Source organism: Acomys russatus, chromosome 12, assembly GCF_903995435.1.
Source record: "Acomys russatus chromosome 12, mAcoRus1.1, whole genome shotgun sequence".
Classification (NCBI taxonomy): domain Eukaryota; kingdom Metazoa; phylum Chordata; class Mammalia; order Rodentia; family Muridae; genus Acomys; species Acomys russatus.
This window is the reverse complement of record NC_067148.1, coordinates 46,943,246-46,963,028: the sequence shown is the minus strand read 5'-3', so window position 1 is coordinate 46,963,028 and position 19,783 is coordinate 46,943,246. Positions and strand designations below refer to the sequence as shown.

The 19,783-nt window shown below is 35.6% G+C and overlaps 1 protein-coding gene across 1 annotated transcript in view; it reads left to right on the top strand.

Annotated features, from left to right (window-relative positions):
* Nucleotides 1–19,783, top strand: part of Slco6a1 (solute carrier organic anion transporter family member 6A1) — a 103,327-nt gene that overhangs the window by 26,488 nt on the left and 57,056 nt on the right. The window contains exons 8-9 of the mRNA XM_051153680.1: nt 324–519; nt 10,379–10,532. Of these exons, the coding sequence (XP_051009637.1) occupies nt 324–519; nt 10,379–10,532 (350 nt within the window). The remainder of the gene's footprint in view (nt 1–323; nt 520–10,378; nt 10,533–19,783) is intronic.

The following is a 19,783-nucleotide window of genomic DNA, read 5'->3' as shown; positions in this document are numbered from 1 at the left end:
TCGTCTAAGAAATAATATGTTTCAACAAAGCAGCTCCTAACAGCTATGTGGCATAGACTATTCCTGGTTATTACTAGATACCCAGTAAGTAGTATAGGAGAAAAACATCACCATCACCACCAGAATCTAGTAGAGCTATAATGGTCCCATTCCTTTGCAGAAGATTGTACATTTTCAAGTTCGGATTTATTAAAACACTGCATCTTCTGGCCTTTCATTCTTAGTTTCTCTATCTGTATGTGAGCGGAGGGAGTGACATCTATAAGTAATTGTTAACATTCTCCACATATATGTTTAACAGTATTTTCTTTTCCCTTTCTTAGGAATAATTTTAATTCCAGGAGGTGCAATTGGAAATTTCCTGGGAGGTTTCATTGTTTCCAAGTTGAAACTGTCTTGTAAAAGCCAAATGAAGTTTATATTGATTACATCTATTTTATCACTTTTGCTGTTGATATTAATCGTTTTTGTAGACTGTGAGACAGTGAAATTTGCTGGAATCAATGATGATTATGATGGGTAAATATATGTTTGCATACTAGATTCTTAAATAATAAGTCAAGGTATATTTTAGACTAGTAATCAAGTAACATATATTTATATAACTCTTGGCATAAGTAAGCATGCAATTGAAGTATCAAACATGGTTTTACATTTAAGGGTACATATCTCACAGAGAAACGTTTATTTATAATGCATTCATTAAGGGATTTATGATCAAAACTATAATTTTGTGTTAGGATGAGTAGCAAGTACAAGATGTTACTAGAACGTGTGTAAAGTGATTTGACCTTGTGTTCTTGAACTGTTCTGTCAGCCTTCTTATGGACATTAAAGAATACATATAAAGTATATTGGAACATGTACATTGGAAATTAAATATCCAAAGTTCAAACAGCTTGTCATGGGGTAATGTGAAATATGTACAACATAATGTAACTGAAAAACAAAGGACTAAGCAAGTGAAATGATAAAAAAAAAATAATAGCAATTTCAACTATGATTAAATAGTGTACAGCAAACCAACATCCAATAAATGTCACTGGAGCTATCCATAGGCCTATGAAACATAACTGCCACTTTTTCAGATTCATCCATAGGACTTAGAGGAAGTTGATGAATTTGTAGGCATATCAACAAAAGGTGTATCTGTAACTGAAAGATGATAACTTTATAAAACATAAAAATTAAAACCCTTTTCTATGCAAAAACTTTTGTTATTCTGATGGAATGAGTGTACTAAAGAATAGAGAAATAGTAGAAAATTAAAAATTCAGAGAATTTGGATCTGGAGAGTTAATGACATGTCAACTGAAAAAAATCTCTGACATAATTGCCTCTTCACCACAGCAAGAAACAAATGAAAAAAACATATCATTTCTTTTAATTTGCTTGCAAATGAACAAATAAGATGCCCAAACAAGTTGCCCAAATATCCAAAGTGAACAAAAGCACTTAGGAAAAAGTATAGTTTTACTCATTTAAATTAATACCTAAGCAAAGGTATTGTAGACACTCACATATGTGACTGCTGAATGTTATAAACATGTCACTTGTCTACACATTCATTTTATAATTATTTATAATCCATAGAATATATTTTAAAATGTATTTAATTATAATGGAATCATACAATTCCCCTCTAATAAATATTTCCACATACCTCAAAAAGCCTATATACATAGGCAAAGCAAAACCAAATATGAGTGGAGTATGCATTCCATTCAAAACTCAAACAATGAAACCAAATTCAAGAACTCAACAGCAAGAGGTAAGAATTTAATGTGAAGCAAACTTGTATGGTGGTATTGTCTTAACCACAGGTCTTTATTAGATTCAGAATACAGAACTCAGTGATACATTACGAATACTTAGAACTTTAATGTATGCAAAGCAGACATTCCAATCTCAAAAGGATGTTACATGTTTTAAAAATATATTCCTGGCAAGTTTACATATCCAACTGGAAATAGAACTCAGGACACCACTTGTAGTTTTACACAATTCTCCAGTATGTAAGAGATCTATATATGTACAGTAAATCATGTAGTGCTGGTAAATAATAGAAATTATATTTCTGCCTTACAGTAAGAAAGAATTTACTACAGGAGATAGAATATTTTAAATTTATGAATAAATTTGTGTATTGTTATGAACAAAAGTTATGTTATAAACATAAAAACATGATCAATTTATGTCATTTGATGCAAAAAATTATAAAGGTGTTTCCTTCTAGCTGAGAGAACTCTGGGAAAAATGAGGAGAAGTAACAAAGGTTTATAATATAAGACACTGGACTGCTAGATTAGATTATGATTATGTATATTCTTTTGAATGCTTACAAAATACTGCACAATTAAATTTTTTTCTTAAAACACTACTCTATCTCAACTTTAATATCAATCTCCTAGAAGACATGTCAAATTATAGGATGCTGTCTCCCATCATTACAAATTTTAATACAGCAAGTCTGAGAACTTGGAAGTCCCCAGGGAATGGTGACCCTGCTAGGACAAGGGACACCTTTCCACATCAGTCTTTTGGAAACATTGACTGAGACGCCTGTGAGCAAGAATGGCTCCATCAAGTGTCCTGAAAGCGGCTGAAGGTCCAGTGACCTTAGTATTTGGTTTGGTTTTGCTTTCATTATTCGGAGCCATTTTATTTCTCAAAACAACACCAAACAAATCTGAAAATTTGTTGCGCACTTACACCGTATAGTATGTGAAAAATTCTTGAAAATACATGTGATGTACACACTAGTAACGTTTCCTGGACTCTATTTTCTATCCATATTTGGTAAATATAAATCTTCTAATTTTCCATGTGTTCCAGCCAGCAATGTACACATTAGTTTGTCGGCTTCAAGTTAAACTCTGTCACTGAGCGAATCTGTTGCTTTGCCCATCCTTTAGAGCTTTTTTTTTTTTTTTTACTTTTGCTGAAAAGATGAAAGTGATCATTATATCATGTTATACATAGAATCTTTTATATATGACAGTGAGCTTCAGTCATGAAATCTTAACAATATGGTTTCTGGAAGAAGATCTCTACAGAACAATGTCAGTTGATATTGCAACATAGATGGGGGAATCTCAGAAGGCTCCATCCTTAAATTAAGAGCCACATAAAATAAATGGCCATCAGGAAAGGAATATTCAGTCTGGTCCAAGCATGATGTGAGTCCCCTGACTGGTTATCCAGCCCAGAGGACATATATGTGTGTGTGTGTGTGTGTGTGTGTGTGTGTGTGTGTGTGTGTGTATAAAATGTCCATTTCAAACACCATATGGTATGCTTCTGAGATAAACAATTTTAGTGTTTTTATATATCAGTTAAGGAAATTTTAATTTTAAAATAAGAATTTTGCAGAAGAATGGTATATGAATACTTGTGACAAATTTATTCCCAATTCTGTATTTTCCTTTTGCACTAAAGCTGCCTTACTTTTATTTGGCACATATATGGCTGATTAGAATAAAATCAATTTACTATACCAATCATATTGTATAGATGTTAGGTCAGGTATGCATATATATGCATATATATAATAGTGTAGATTTAAATATCCCACATTCTTAAGCATAAAGAACTCAGACATAAAAACAAATAAAAATTAGATTTAAATCATACCGTATGGGCAGAACTCTTATTGAACATTCTTACAGGATGCTGTTGCATTTAATACATATTATCACATATTTTTTCTCATCAGAAAGGGGAACATTCTTTAGGATAGACTATACGTTAGGTAACAAAACATGCCTTTAAATATTTAAGCAAATAAAAAATAATGTAATTATATGTTTCCATTTTGCCAACAAAAATAATATAAAATTAGAAACTAACAAGGTAGACTGTGAACAATGTGCAGAATTTTCAAAAGTCAATGACATGAACACTGACAATGGATCACAGCATCATAAATACAGACGAATGCAAAGAAATGATAAATGCTTAAGGTGACAAATATGCGAATTACTTTAATCTCATTGTCGCATATTATATTCATGAATTTATGAGATAATATAAATTATAATCATCAAAGAATCATCCGGAAAAAAATAAGCTTAACAAATGCAAATCAATAGATATGCTTAAAAAATTAAAAACGGAATCTCTTAAGGTAGTCAAAACCATCTTGGTAAAATTCAACTTCTGTTATTTTCTCAGGAGACAAAAATGTTGTACAGCGCATTGGAAGCTGATGGAGAGGGGTTGTCATGGACCAGAGATCAGCCTGGCTATGCAGTGAGTCTAGGTCAAGTCAGGCTGAAGGGAAAGGATCTGTCACACAGAAGGGGAACAAAAAGAGAATGAGAGTGAGAAAGGATGGAAGAAAGGAAGAGATAAATAAATAATAAATATACAAACAAACAAATACAAGAAGTGAGGAAGGAGATGAAGGAAGGAGGGAGGGAAGGGGATGGAAGGAAGGAAAGAAGGAAGGAAGAAGGAATAACATTGGGAGGACATGAGGGGAAAAGAAAGAAAATTAGGAAATGATCTGAAAATTGACTAGCGTTGTGATTTCACAAATACACAAATATACTAAGAACAAGATTGTGTACTTTAAATGTCTGGTTGAATATTAAGCAAAAATGTTATTTTTTAAAAAGCATACAGTATACATTTTAAGCTGGAATTTAATGATTAGTACTTCAATTCATCATGGGATTCTAAGTTACTGCAGCTAACTTTATACTTAAAATGTGTGATGTGAATGTTTTTAGTCTAGCCTGTTATTCACATATTGATGGCTTCAACTCCTGTGTTAAGTATTAGAGGGAACTCTGGGGATGTTATTAGTTTTAGTTGACAGCATAAGGATGACGATTTCACGAGTCACATTCATTTTCTCACAAGTAGAAGGGTCCAGGGCCCTGACTACTCCAGTTGAGGACACACTGAAAAAAAAAATGGTCCCCTGTGACATAGTAACAGGGCTATCATTAAATATGGAACTTGTTCCTCTGGCATTATCTTGGCTAGTGTTTTCTCAGTTTGAAAGAAGCTAGCATCATCCGAGAGGAGGAAGGAGTCTCAATTAAGGACCTGCTTCCTTCCATATGATCAGGCTTTACGCAAGCCAATGAAACATTTTCTTGATTAATGATTGAAATGGGACAAGGCCATTGTAGATCATGTTACCCTAGGAAGTGGTCCTGGAGTGTATAAGACACAGGGAGCTTTGTGGAAGAGGTGTGTGGGGGTGGAGGCGAGGGAGAGTATAGATAGAAGGACCTGGAAGGGACAGGAGCTCCACAAGAAGCAGAGCCAACTAACCATGGTCCAGAGGGGCCTCCTGAGACTGGAGCATCAACCAAGGACCATGCACGGGCTCAACATAGGCCCTTACAAATTTGTACCCAATGGGCAGCTTGGTCTTCATATGGGTCCCCTAGAAACAGGAGAGAGGGCTGTCTTGGACATGGTCTCTGATGTATGCTTTTTGACCACTTCCCTCTGGTTGGGCTGCCTTGCCGGGACACCGTGAAAGAGGAAGTGTGCAGTTTTGATGGGCCTGGATATGCTGGGGTGCGTTAGTGGGGGGAGCTTCCTGTTTCTGAGGGGTAGGGGGCAGGGAGAAAAGAGAGTGAGGGAAGGGACCAGGAAGAGGGGAGGGAGAGGGCTATGATTGGGATGTGAAGTGAATAAATACATTAATTAATAGAAAAGAAACCTAGTAAGCTAGGTAGCATCACTCTTTGTGGGGCTCTGCCTTTAGATTTCTGTCTTGATTTCCTGCCCTGACAGTGACATGACAGTTGAAACCTGAAATAAAAACTTTTCCTCCCTAAGCTGAAATTGATCAGAATGTTTTTATTGCAACAATAGGAAGCCCAACTAAAGCCAGGCACTGCGCCATATGCTGTTAATCACAGCACCTGGGAAAGCAGAGGCAGGTAGATCTCTGAGTTCGAGGCTAGCTTGTTCTATAGACAGAGTGAGTTCCAGGACAACCAGGGCTACATGGGGAAAGCCTGTCTCAAAAAAAGAAATCAAAACAAAAAGCCTAAGAAAAACATCTTGTTCCTGATTTCACAGGCCCAAGAAATAATCAGAACAGCAATGATGTTTGTTTTCAACATTTTATTTTCAAAATTTATTAGAGGTTTTGCTAAGTTAAGCAAAAGAGGGGCCATTTTGAATAAACATTCTAAGTAAAACTGTATTTAAAGACAGTTTAATTGTAGAAAATTAAAAAGGTGCTAGAACTAATAAATTGAGCTTAGGATAACTGTACAACACAAGCTAAAAATATAAGAATTCCTAGCTGGGGCTAGGACTATAGGTCATTGGTTTTCTATTTGGCTAATTACTACATGGCTTGAGGTCCTATCCCAACATAATACATACATACACACATAAGAATTGCTCTTTTTAAAATCTACTTTATTTGGGTTTCTTTAATTCTTCTCCATCCCTTCCAACTTACCTACCCTAGGTAGGAGAGAAGGGAGGTTAGTAAGGACAGTGGAGGTAGACCTTTTTAGACTCAGCTCCCTGGGGCAATTCCACTCTCCTTAGTCAAGATCTTAACAGCACACACAGCAACAGGAACAAGCAGCAGCAGGAGCAACAGCAGACACAGCAGCCTCTTTGAAGTTGTCTGGCAAGTGTCTCTCTCTAGGACTCTCTCAAAGAGTACCCAAGTGGTGGGATGTACGCAAAGCCAAAATCCAAGCCTCTGGTTTTGAGATTCTATTTATCACCTCTCAGAGTTCACAGCAAGATGTTTTTCAACTGGCAAAGATCATGCCCTGCAGGAGGCAGTTCCCTTTCTAGTGGACAAGCATCATGGATCCCTCACACTTGACTGTTTCACATCCCACAATTGGGATCAAAACAAAAACATGTTTATATACACTACATACATACATACATACATACATACATACACACACACACACACATACCGGCAATAGTATATATGCTTTTTACAAACAGGCACTGTAGAATTTATTTTTATGAAGGCTTGACTTCTTCCCAAATTGCTGCTATATATTTAGTGTTGTAACAAAAAAATCTCACCATGCTTTTCCTTTGTAGATACTTGCAATAAAAGCCTTATATTGCCATTGATATGCAAAGGACCTAGAAAAAAAAAAGTTTTAAAAGAATAACAAAAGTAGAGAACTAACCCTATTTGCACCCAATACATATTTTTGAACCTTGCTAGTCAAGAAGGTGATAAAAGCACATCAGTGGAATAGATCAGAGAGTCTGTATGTATAGAGTCATGTGTTTATATAGAAGGTTTATCTTTGGCAGGGTACAGATGCAAAGAAGTAAAGGTTCTAGAGTCATTTACAAAAATACTGTAAGTTGACAATTTGTCCATGAAAATGTACATACAGGTAGCTTTAAATGGAGTGAACAGTAACAGGAGTGAACAGGAGTAAATATATTTAGGAATATATTTGTATTTGCATATACATATATGCATATAATAACATTTAGTGAAAAAAAGAAGTCATTAATCTGAAAGAGAATGGGTAGGGTTTAGAGGGAGGAAGAGAGGGGAGAAATATCGTTCTTAAATTATAATCTCAAAGTAAAAATTTGAAGAACAAAAAATATATAAGATACGTAATGAATAATGATGATATGTGATATATTACATATCATTACTATATAATTAATATAGCACACATATGATATGATATATGATAATATATAAGATATTTGATACATCACACATTATATATTAATGTACATTACGCACTATATATTGTTACGTGGTACACATTACATATCACATATATTATCATACATTATACAGCCTATACATTATATAACGTATATGATACACCATGCATTGTATATCATTCTATATCATATTTTATATGTTATATCATTACATATTACATAATCACATATAATATGTCATCTGTCATGTTTGATATATTATATTCTATTAGTGGTGCTAGAGGAATAGCTCAGCATTAAGAGTACCTGCTATCTTTCCAAACAGCCTAAATCTGAGTTCCAGGCAACACTATCAATTGATTGGTAGCTGCCTGTTATTCTAGCTCCAGGGATCTGGTATCTTCTTTTGTTGTCTGTGAGTAGCGCCTCCCGATGTAAGATACTCATAAATAAAATATAATAAAAGTAATCTAACACTGTAAAAATACTTTTGAGCTAGGTACATGTGATGTCTATATGTAAAGAAATGAACTTGGATCCCAACTTTGTGGTATACAAAGGAATTCAAAAGAAATTACAGGTCTAATTGTAAACAGAATGTTCTAAGAATAGAAAGAAAAGTCTTTTTGGTCTTGAATTTGGCAAGGAATTCTTTCGCATGACATAAAACTCATAATTCAGGGAGAAATTTGCAAGTTGAACTTTATAAAAACTAATATTTGCCTTTTAAAGGACTTTTCTTTGTTTCTTCCTTTCTTTTTTGATTTTGTGTTGTTTGTTGTTGTTTTTTTTTTTTGTTTGTTTGTTTGTTTTTGGCAGGGGGTTCTTTTCTGTTCACTTTCTTTCTTTCTTTTCTTTTTTTGAAACTCAGGTATACACAGGTTTTCACTATGTATGTCCTTGAACTCACTGTGTAGACAAAAGCTGGCCTCAAATGTACAGAGGTACACCTGCCTCTGCCTCCCAGATTCTGAGTTGAAGGGCGTGGCCTGGCTTTCAAGGACTTAAACAAAAACCAAACCAAACAAACAAAAAATCACACACAGACACCTAACCAGGGTCCAGAGGGACTTGTGGAGACTGAAGCACCAATCGAGGAACTCGCATGGACTGGACGTAGGTCCCCAACACAGATTTAGTCAATGGGCAGCTCAGGCTTCCTGTGGGTCATGTGGGTAAGGGAAGTGGAGTGGGAGCTGTCTCTAACATGGACTCTGTTGCCTGCTTTTTGATCACTTCCCCATGGCTGGATTTCATCACCAGGCCACAGGGAAAGGGGACATGTTCAGTCTTACTGCCTCTTGATGAGCTGTGGTGAGTGGGTGGGTGGGGTGCTCCTCTTTTCTGAGGAAGTGGAGAGGGGGGATGGGGAATAGGGATGTGGGTAGGGCTGAGAGGAGAGGAGGGAAGGGGCTATGACCGGCATGGAAAGTGAGTAATTAAACCTCAAAAATTGAAAAAATGTCACAGAGTGTTAAAACAATAAAAATAATACATACAAAATAAAAACTTTGTTTCTGATCATGAAATACAGCTAATAATATATTTACTAGTAATATAATATACAACATAACAGAAATAGACAAATAACTTGAAAGGCTTTCAGCAAATAATATGCATATACAGATGGAAAGTACGCAGTTAGAAATAAACGCACAGCCAGGTGCAATGGCACACACACGTAATCCCAGCAGTCAAGGAGGCAGAGGCAGGTGGAACATTGTGAGTTTAAGACCAGCCTGATCTACAAAGCGAGTCCAGAGCAGCCAAGGCTTACATAGAGAAACCCTGTCTCAAAACAAACAAACAGCAAACCAAAATATGAAAAAAGAAAGAAAGAAAGAAAAGAAAAGAAAGAAAGAAAGAAAGAAAAGAAAAAAAAAGAGAAGAGAAAAAGGAAATCTACTCTCATTGGTCTCTAGGAAAATGTGAACCACAAACCAGAATCTTAACTGCGGTCCCAGTATCAGAATGGCTAAAGCCAATGAAGTCATGCTGTTGTGGAGAAGTGTGGAGAAGAGTTGAAGATCCTGCACACTGCTAACAGAAGTATAACCACTAGCCACGTTGGAAAACCGACAGTTTCTTGAAAAGTCTTAGTACATAAGATCACGGAAACATATGTTCGTATAAGAACAAGTGAAGACCCGTCTGTGCAAAAGAAGGAAGAAAAGCGTTGCCTCGTGTGATAACTTTTTATAAAATCTGACAAATGAGCAGGAAGAGAGTATTAATAAGTAGAATAATTACAAAAGCATAATGGAAATCTTGTCTGTTAACATGATGGTGGTGGCAATCTCACCATAGTATATTTAAAAAAAGTCAAGCGATACCTTGCTAAGTTTTATTTTTAGTTTTTGTGTGTGAGTATTCAACCTGCGTGTGTGTATATGTACCACAAGCAAGCATGGTGCCTGTAGAGACCATAAGAGCATAGCAGATTGCCTGATGCTGGAATTACAGATACTTGTGAGCTGCCATGTCAATGCTGGGAAGGGAATTTTGGTCCACTGGAAGAGCAGGAAGTGCTCTTAAGAATTAAGCTATCTCTTGAGGACTATCAAGTGTTATGCTCTTAAATGTGCATTTTATTATGTTTTCATACCTTAGTAGATCTGTGAAAGATGTTCCAGTAAGCATATTTGTGGGTCTTACGGATATCTTGATGCATACATTACCACTTGAGATGACGCTATTCTAATTGTATTTCATCTCAACTTCACAGATCTGGTACCTTAGGGAACCTCTCAGCTCGATGCAATGCCCACTGCGGGTGTACAAGTTCGGACTATTCTTCTGTGTGTGGGAGAGATGAGACCGAATATTTCTCTCCCTGCTTTGCCGGCTGCTCAGAGAGTAAAAACTTGAACAATGAAAAGGTAAGTGTCAATATGCTTCTTCCTTCCCAGGGACATGCTCAATTTGCAGATAGTCGTTAGATCCTACTCCTACCTCACTCTAAAATCTGGCTTTTGCATTTTCCTTATTTTAAATAAGGAAACTATTTTAACTACATGGGAAGAAAGCCTGCTTTCTGTTTCCTGAGTTATCTTTCAACAGCACTCACTGAACTTTGGACACAATCTTTGATACACAAAAGGGTTGCTGCGGTGCCGTCCTCTGAGTTCGCTTTCTTCAAAAGTATCTTCTGCTGAGAGTCACAATGCTTCCTCTGCATTTTGCTCTACTATTTCTCTTTGTCTGCTCCACAGTAATTCAGATATGACTATTATTTTTTATGTGTATGTGTGTGTGTTGGGGGGTGTTGAATCCAATGCCAAACTGCTGAGCCACATCCCCAGTGCCCAGTTGTCTGTGCACCATATATAGAAGGCTTTCACAAAACATACCTGATATTCTAGAAAACCAAGACCTATGGAGAGTTCACTTGAATGGGAGAAATACGAATTAACTGAATTGTTTCTGCTTTAAAACTCTAGTTGCATGTCTTCTGGCACTAACATGAAATTTCTTATTTCCTGGACTGCCACACCCACTCAGAACTAATTTATTTCTTTTTTTTTTCCCCTAGTCCTTTTCCCGTTGTAGAAAGCAATTACAAATATGCCACTTGTCTATGTTTGTGGGTTTCCCTTTTTTTAATTTTGTGTGTTTGTATGTCTTGGTGTGTGTGTGTGTGTGTGTGTGCACATGAAACACATGTGCGCAAGTATGATAACATTTGATATTTAAAAACGGAGAAGGTATTCACACTCAAAATAGGTAAATGAAGTCATCAGAGGACTATTTCTGCTGCCATTGCTTAAGAGCAGTCTACCTTGATTTTTGCAGCATTTTTTTCACAGGCTTGGAGCTCCTCCAAGTGGGCTAGGATACCTTGCCCCAAGTACCTCAGGGATCCACACATTTCTGTCTTTGCATGGGAGGGATTACAAATATACCACTACGCTAAAATTTTTATGTGGGCGCTGGGATCAAAGCCAGGCCCCCATTCTTGGCACCTCACTGACTGAATCATTTCCTGAGCCCCTAGGTGACTATTTTGTAGTTGTTGATTAAAGTTTTTTGAACTGGCACAAAATTACAGGTATATGTTTTTAAAGTTCTGTGTTTATTTTCTTCTGTCTCCTCCTTTTTTTGAAGGAAAGAAAACAATAACTAGGAAGATTTATGATTATTGACATTATGTCAACACCTGGAGTTATATTTATGATTTATTATCATAACAAGATTTTTAACAAGCATTAATAGAAAAGAGTTATGCCATTTATAAAAACCATTCTTATTAAATGTTATATATTACACTAGTATTTAATGCATTTCAAATATAGAAGGAATTTTAAATGTAGTATAAAAGTATAATGAACTACCATATATAGTTTTCCATCATCAAATATTCATTAACTTACTCAAAGTTCATTTCTTCTCCTTACTATGTTAAAATATGTAAATGTGCTATAATTGTCCACCATGCCACCATTTATGGAGAACCTAAGCATGGTATCAGTATTGCGCTACTCTTCTTTGTGGGAAATCCTGCTTAGGAACAATAATCATGAAATTCTTTATATTTTTCTTGTATTTCTACAAAGAAATTAGCTTATAATGCACAGCAAAAAATAGTCACATACAGTGTGTGATATCGTATGATACTTAAAAATGAAAATAAAATCAAGTGAATAGTGTAGCTGGTAGAAGATATATAGGAAGACAGTGACCTTTGTTGGAGATAATAGCAACGAAGTAAAATTAAAGACTGTGGAGAGACAAGTTTGTTATGGATGGAACCAAAGAATGTACAAAATCAGTATTAATTTCAAATGGGAAAGAACTGAAACAACAAAGTAATGACAAAACAGAGAAACACCACCTTTATTAAAACAAAAATATGTATTTTCTTAATATTGATAATCTAAACAATAGGACTCTTTGAGACCTCATCTAATGCTTCTTAACAATGCTCACATTTTTTTTTTTACATTTACAAATACATGATATATTAAAAACCCTGGACTTTTCTTTATGATCTTGTACCGTTAGCTGTTTGTTTGTTTGTTTGTTTTTTATTATTATTAGCTGATGTAGCTATGAGTATAAGCCAGCAAAGCTAAGGACTTCTATCAGTAGCTTCTCTAGTTCAACAGAGAGCTCATTTCTGGTAGTAAAAGTATCTGGCTGTAAAAAGTTGGTAGTAAACATCTTCCTCAGTTGCCCTCTGTCTGTCACTGCATCTGCTCATCAGTTTCCTTAGGCTGAATGGAGAGTAATCTCCAGAGATCCACCATTTTCACTTTCCCAACCCCAAACTAGGGGCATAGATGCGCTTTTCCCAAAGGAGCTGGGTATTCAAACTTGGTTCCGTTTGATATATGACGAGCACTTTACTAAGCAAGCCATTTCCGAAGCTCTATTTGTTCATACACTTTATTTTTTTGTAGACAATCCTACGCTTTTATATCTAATGACTAAAAATGGAAAATAAGTTTTTTCATTCAATAAATTGTGAGTACAGTATCCTGTCTCCTATCTGCTACTAGATCTTCTCCACTTCCTTACCTACTCAAATTTACAACCTTCCTTTCTCTCTATCATTAGAAAACAGGCAGGCATTTATTAATAATATTAATATTAATATTAATAATAACTACTTAGATTTTTCAAAGCCTAATTTATTTAGGGTTCTTAAACACTTCAACCTCACATCTAACCCACAGATAAGAGAAAGGGGAGAAAGAATACTAATAGGAAAAATGGGTTGTGGACCTGTTTAGATGTAGTTCCTTGGGCCAATTCCACTCTGCATTGTCAGGATACCAATAGTCTAGTCCAATAGGCAACACCAAACAGCAACACGAATCTATAGAGGTGGCACAACCCAGCAGAAACATCAAGGCTCCTGCTGAATCTTAGCACAAGTCAGTGTAAGTGGTAAGAATCAGCCAGAGTACCAGGAGAATCTTTCTGGAACATTTCTCTCCATGAAGCAAAGACCAGCAAAGCATTCCATGGTGTAGCAGTATAAAAATGTCCTCCCATTGTCAGAAAGGTTCTATTTTATTCCTTCCAAATATTGGATGCTCTCTCATGGGGCTGCTTCCAGCAGAGCATCTTATGCCTACTTACAATGCATCTTCCAGAAAAACATAACCTGCCCTCTCACAAAGACAGCTTTCAACAAAGTACCACATGACACAACTGAGTTTTCAAAGATACAAGAAACTTCCACATAATGATAATAATAATAATAATAATAATAATAATAATAATAATAATAATAATAATAATAATAAGAAGAAGAAGAAGAAGAAGAAGAAGAAGAAGAAGAAAAAGAAATGGATGATGATGAAATAAAATACAGAGTAGGACAAAAGAAAGGAAAGAAAAATCATTAAAAATACAGATACTGAGACACATTTTTCCAGTTCCATCAATTTAGCTGAAAATTTCATGATTTTGTTTGTTCTCCTCCTCCTACTTCCTCCTCCTCCTCCCTCCCTCCTCCTCCTTCCTCCTCCTCCTCCCTCCTCCTCCTCCTCCCTATTTCCTTCTTCCTCTTTGCAGCTGTATAATATTCCATTGTGGAAATGTACCATGTTTTCTTCATATATTGATCTGTTGGTGGGCATCTAGGTTGTTACCAAATTCTGGCTCTTATGACTAGGTCAGTAATGAATACGATTGATCTAGAGTCTCTGTGGTAGAATGTGGAGTCCTTTAGGAACTTAGCTGAATCTGGTGGTATATCTATTCACAGCCTCTTGAGGAACTGCCACATTGCTTTCCATAGTGACTATACAAGTTACTAAACACCTACCTATTAATACATTTTAAATGATACACACTATTACCAACTATTTCTTTTTCCAGTCAAGATTTGAACATTTTCTTGTATTTTTGTGCTGTCTTGTGGCATTTTCTTTCTGCCTAAAAAATTTCTCCATCATGTCCAAGAACTGTTCACTAGGTATGGGATGCTAGGATTCCCCCAAAGCACTTAAAAGATACAGTTTTAGACTTTCTATTAGCTTGACAAATACCCAAGAGGAATAATATGAAGAACAAAAGATTTATTTTTGCTCATGCTTAAAAAGTTTTAGTCCACTGTAGTTGGCTGCATTTATTCTAGTTCTGTGGAGGATCAATAATGCGGACCAGTGCTCCTCATCTTATTGCACTCAGGAAGGAGAGGGGAACAGGTGAGTGTGCATGCACTAATAGACATCTTGCACTTTTGTTTCTTTCTGGCCCCTTTGTATTAGGTATCATTGTTCACATTCAATTCCATCAACTAACGTGTGCAAATGACCTTATGCATACATAAGTCAAACTGATAATCAAAAGCTCCCACTACAGAGCTGTATTGTTATCTTCTGCCTCCAGATGCATTTAGAATGCTTTCTTTGGTTTGCAGTATCTGTAGTTTCATTTTGCTAAGCCTAGAAATAATTTTCATTTTATTTATTTTTGGGGGGGGGGAAATTTACAGTATACCTTGAGTCTGAATCAATGTCTATCATTTGTATCCTATCCCTACCTAGGAAATTACCATAGCACTTTTGACTTTAAGTAACATTGTTATGACCTCCAAGCATAGGATGACTTAATGTTATAGAAAGAAGTTGCGGTGCAGGCCCAAGCTCTGCTTTTTCTGGACTCTCTGAGATAGAATGGCTTGTAAAGACAAATGTTTTATTTGAGCTTGAAAGAAATATATTTTTGCTAGGTCTTTTGAAGGCAGTTTTAGAATTTATGGACCATTCAAAAATCTTTCACAGATAAACCTCTTTCTCTCAAGGCCATCAAAATAGAATCTTCTGTTCCTGCTTTGAATCTCTGGTGTCAGGAAAAGCCTGATACTGCTTTAAGCTCACCTAGTCAGGTGAGGTTTTGTAATATGGTTTAGAAAGAAAACTAAAAGTCATAGATTCTCTGCCCAAGCAATTTTGCACTTATGAATAACTGGTGGATAAAATCATGGGGGCCACCTTGAATTTCTTCCTAGCACAGACTAGAGTGGGCTTTTCTCTACTGTCCCATATCTTTTAGTATTTCCTGTATATTTCCACCTCTTTTCTTCTGTTTAAAAGTAGTTATTTTCCACTAATCTGTTTTCCTGTTATTAAATGATCCTATATTCTACAGTGTTTACTCTACTATTAAGCCTATTTTTGACATTTTAATTTCACTTTTATGATCCAATTATTTCACAGAATACAAGTATCTGATACACTGTTTTCTTGCTACAAACACAATCAACCATATCATATAAGAGTTTAGCGAAATTTGTTGCTTATGTCTTCATTTAAGCCAATTTACTTGTTATTTTGCATTGCTTACAATAGCATTCCAAATTACGAATATCACACATAAAAAGATAGCCGATTATAATTGCACAATTTCCAATTCTCCTCTTGTTTTCGTTTTATTTCTGTGGCTGTATTATATGTATGGCACAACTGCTACTTCTCATTAATGAATTATTCTTTCTTCATAAACATTCCTCTCCATGTCTTATAACTACAGTTTGTCTACAAATATATTTTTAACGGTTTTAGATTATTAATACTAATTTTCTTTTGGTGATTAAGTCTGATTTATACTTCTTATTTGAATATATATTTAAACTTCAACCTTAAATTGTAGACTAGTAGCACTTAATACATTTGACATGAAAAAATTTAGTCTATCTTCACTTTTATGAATACTATTAGTTTTTCAAAGAAAAATCATTGACTCATAAATAAAAAACTTTGCACACAATGATTGTTAGCCACTCAACTAAGCACTTGCCTAGTTGCAATTTTATTTATTGTTGGAATTTATTATATTTTGCTGCTTCATTTCAATGGCATTTTATTATAACTCATCCATTCTTATAATATATAAACACTGTTTATCATTCGCATATAAATAGTATGTGAAATGGTTTAATTTTTCCACTCTTCCCATGTGTAATTTGCCATTCTTCGTGATGTTTCTAGGTGGTGTGAGGGAAGCCAGAATACATTACCTTCAAGTACGTCTCTTTAATATCAGTATTTTTTCATTTGAGCATACTTAAGACATAGCTCTCTGGCCTCTCAGTTTTGCTAAAAGCAGGGGTGGAGGAAGGGGAGTCCTTGAGAGTGTTGCTATTGCTGTATCTACAAAGGAGAGAAGTTCAGCTCTGAGGTATCGCTTACCAGCTTAGACACAACTCTGAAGGAATCTACGGGTCTCACTTCCTTAAAAAGAAAGTTGGGTTTGTTGTTGTTGTTGTTGTTTTGTGGGTTTTTTTTTTTTTTGTATGTTTGTTTGCTTGCTTTTTTTGTTTTATTCCAAGTCAGGGTTTCTTTTTATAGCCTTGGCTGGCCTTGAACTCACAGAGATCTTTCTGTCTCTGCCTCCTGAATTCTGGGATTAAAGGCCAGCACTGCCAAGCTACAGAAAGTATTTTTTTATCTGAGCACTTTCACCTTTCATCCTCTGACTAATATCTACTTCATTTTGGAAGTTGCCTTGTTTGGGGGAGTTTGAGTCAGTCAGTGACTGTTTCCCCCTCCCACTTGCTTCTCACTAAAAGGCCACCCAAGAGGCAAACATCATTCTTGTTCCTCCAATGATCTCGGGCAAGTTCTGTCCTCCTTCTCCCGAGCACCTCTCACTGAGACTTTGCTCAGCAGGAGATATACTTCTATTGCACGTTCACATTGAGCTTGGGTCACTGACATTCTGTCAAATACGCCTGATAATTTTGAAGTTCATCTAGAGATCTTACTTGGCTATTTCTATAATCCTTCTCTACATCCTTATCAACAAAAGTGCACACATCCCATTTCATCTGATGCACTTCCATGCTTCTACTGATCAAACCCTAGCTAATTTCTAGTCAGAATCTTTCCTCAGTCCATGACTCTGTTATCAATTATCTTGGTCAACAGCAAGGCCCTTCCTTTCAGCTCATGCTATTATATGGCCATATCAAATGCTTCAACCCTTATAGAGCCTAATGTCCTGAAATCTCACCAGCTGACCACTGGCTTTCAGTGTTGAACTTCATCACCTTGGTTCCTGTGCTTTGTAGACAATTACTGTGTCTTGGTTCTTAAAATCTGCTCAGCACATTTACTCATATGTGCTCTTGACCCAGGCATCAATTGTGATACTAGGGACTCTTCTCATCTGGCATTTGAGTGGATTAAAATATAAAGGAATCCTTAAAATGCATGAGAAACATAAAAAAAGAAAAGTGAAATTAACATGCTATTTTCTTATTTTGTTGTGCTGCCTCTCTGGAGTAAAGGTCTTAACTGCCTCTGTGGTGTTCTTGTTTGGGTTCCAGTTAATTACGCAGAGCTTCCAGGAAATTCTTTTGTACCTACTCTCTACATAACAATGTGTAGGATTATTTTCATTTATATAACTCATTCCCTCAGAACTGTATTTTGTTGTACTTTACTTCAATAGCCTTTATGCGATTTGTCAGCTTTTGTCCTTGTCTTTCTGTGACCTCAGCAAGTAGAGCAGCTTCTAGGAATAAAGACCAAATTTCCTTAACCTACTTTTGCAATTACCAGGTTTTATACAACTTACATTTCTCATCCCATCTTGGGTTTTTGTTTCAAATTCTCTCACATTCTTTCTGCAGTAGTTTTGCAGTGCTTGGTCACTGAGATGGACAAGAAAGTTTTATACCACTTCTTTGTGACTGACTGCTTTTCTTCTCTTACCTGCAACGTGTTTCTTGATAACCTTGTAATGTTCTTTCATGGGTTCTTTAAATTTCTTCTCAAATAGCACTCAATTATTTATGCATTCTGTGATATTGCTAAGTACAAAAGATGTTTCCCTTAATACTTCCTGCAATTTTTTCTTGCTCTTTTTTTTCTTGAAAGTAGCCACATGTGAATCATATAAAACTTTGCTTTGTGTTCTCCCAATTGTTTGCCTTTCTGAGCAGAAAGTTTTCTAAATGGCAAGCAGATTTCTTTTGTATTGTTTACAGTATGTTTGCTCAAAGTAAAATGAGGTTTAGCATGTGGACATTTGGAAACTTTGCTGAAGGAATAATTTTAGTTTGGGTCTTTGTATATTTATATTATTTAATATGTCTACTAACTCATTAACACAGCTGAGAGGTTTTGTACTCTACTTTCCCTCAGTACTCAGGCCCAAGCCATCTTTAAACCTCCTATTAACAGTATATTTACTTTATCATTGCTTCTCTGCTATAATTTTTGTTCTGTATCTCAGGATATTTTAAATGACCTAATTAAATTCTCAAATGATCTCTTTATTTGCAATCACTATATAAGTCTTTTTGAGAGTGTATTTGTGTGTGTGTGTGTGTGTGTGTGTGTGTGTGTGTGTGTGCTTCTGCCTCCCAATGCTTGGATTACCATTGTTGTTTTTGTGTGTCTACTGTGCTTAATAAAAATCAAATCTGCCATGATTATACACAAAACAAAATATTAATAAGGTTATGCAATCTTTCACAATTGGATAATTATCCACTTTTCAAATATTAGCTGGAATTTAGTTTTATTTGTTATATTATTTTTAACTGTCCTTCATTTATATTAACATCCAATGACAATGAATCTAACATGTTAACTACTATTTCTTAAGCTTGTAGAGTTCTTTCTTATTTATGACAACTATACACCCACAAACACCTAAACACCTACACAAAAACTACTTAACGGACAGGCAATAATCTCTAATTTTATGATTAATATTATCCTTCTAAACAATGTATGGCTGGTTTAGCATGAGAGTGTTCATCAAAAACAGCAGTTCTTAGCTAGATGTGGTGACATCCAGCTTCAATCCCTGTTAGTGTGTGAGTTTCAGACTAGCCAGGGATAAATGGTGAGAGCAAGAGAAACAGCCTTCTCCAGGGAAGAGCACACCAGCTGGTTATTAGTGGTCTACACTGCAGACATGCACATAAGTAACATAAAGACTGAGCAAGTTAGTGTATACACACGTATGTAACAAAAAATAAAAACAAAATTGAAAGAGGGACATATGGACAGTTTTGGAGAGGGTAAAGGAATGAGAAACTGATGTGATTATGTTGTAAATCAAAAATATTATAAGAAAAACAAAAAATTGGGCAGTCTCCCTTTGTGTGTTGGCTAAAATTTAAATGTTCTAATAATAGGGTTATTTCATCCTAGATGCTTCT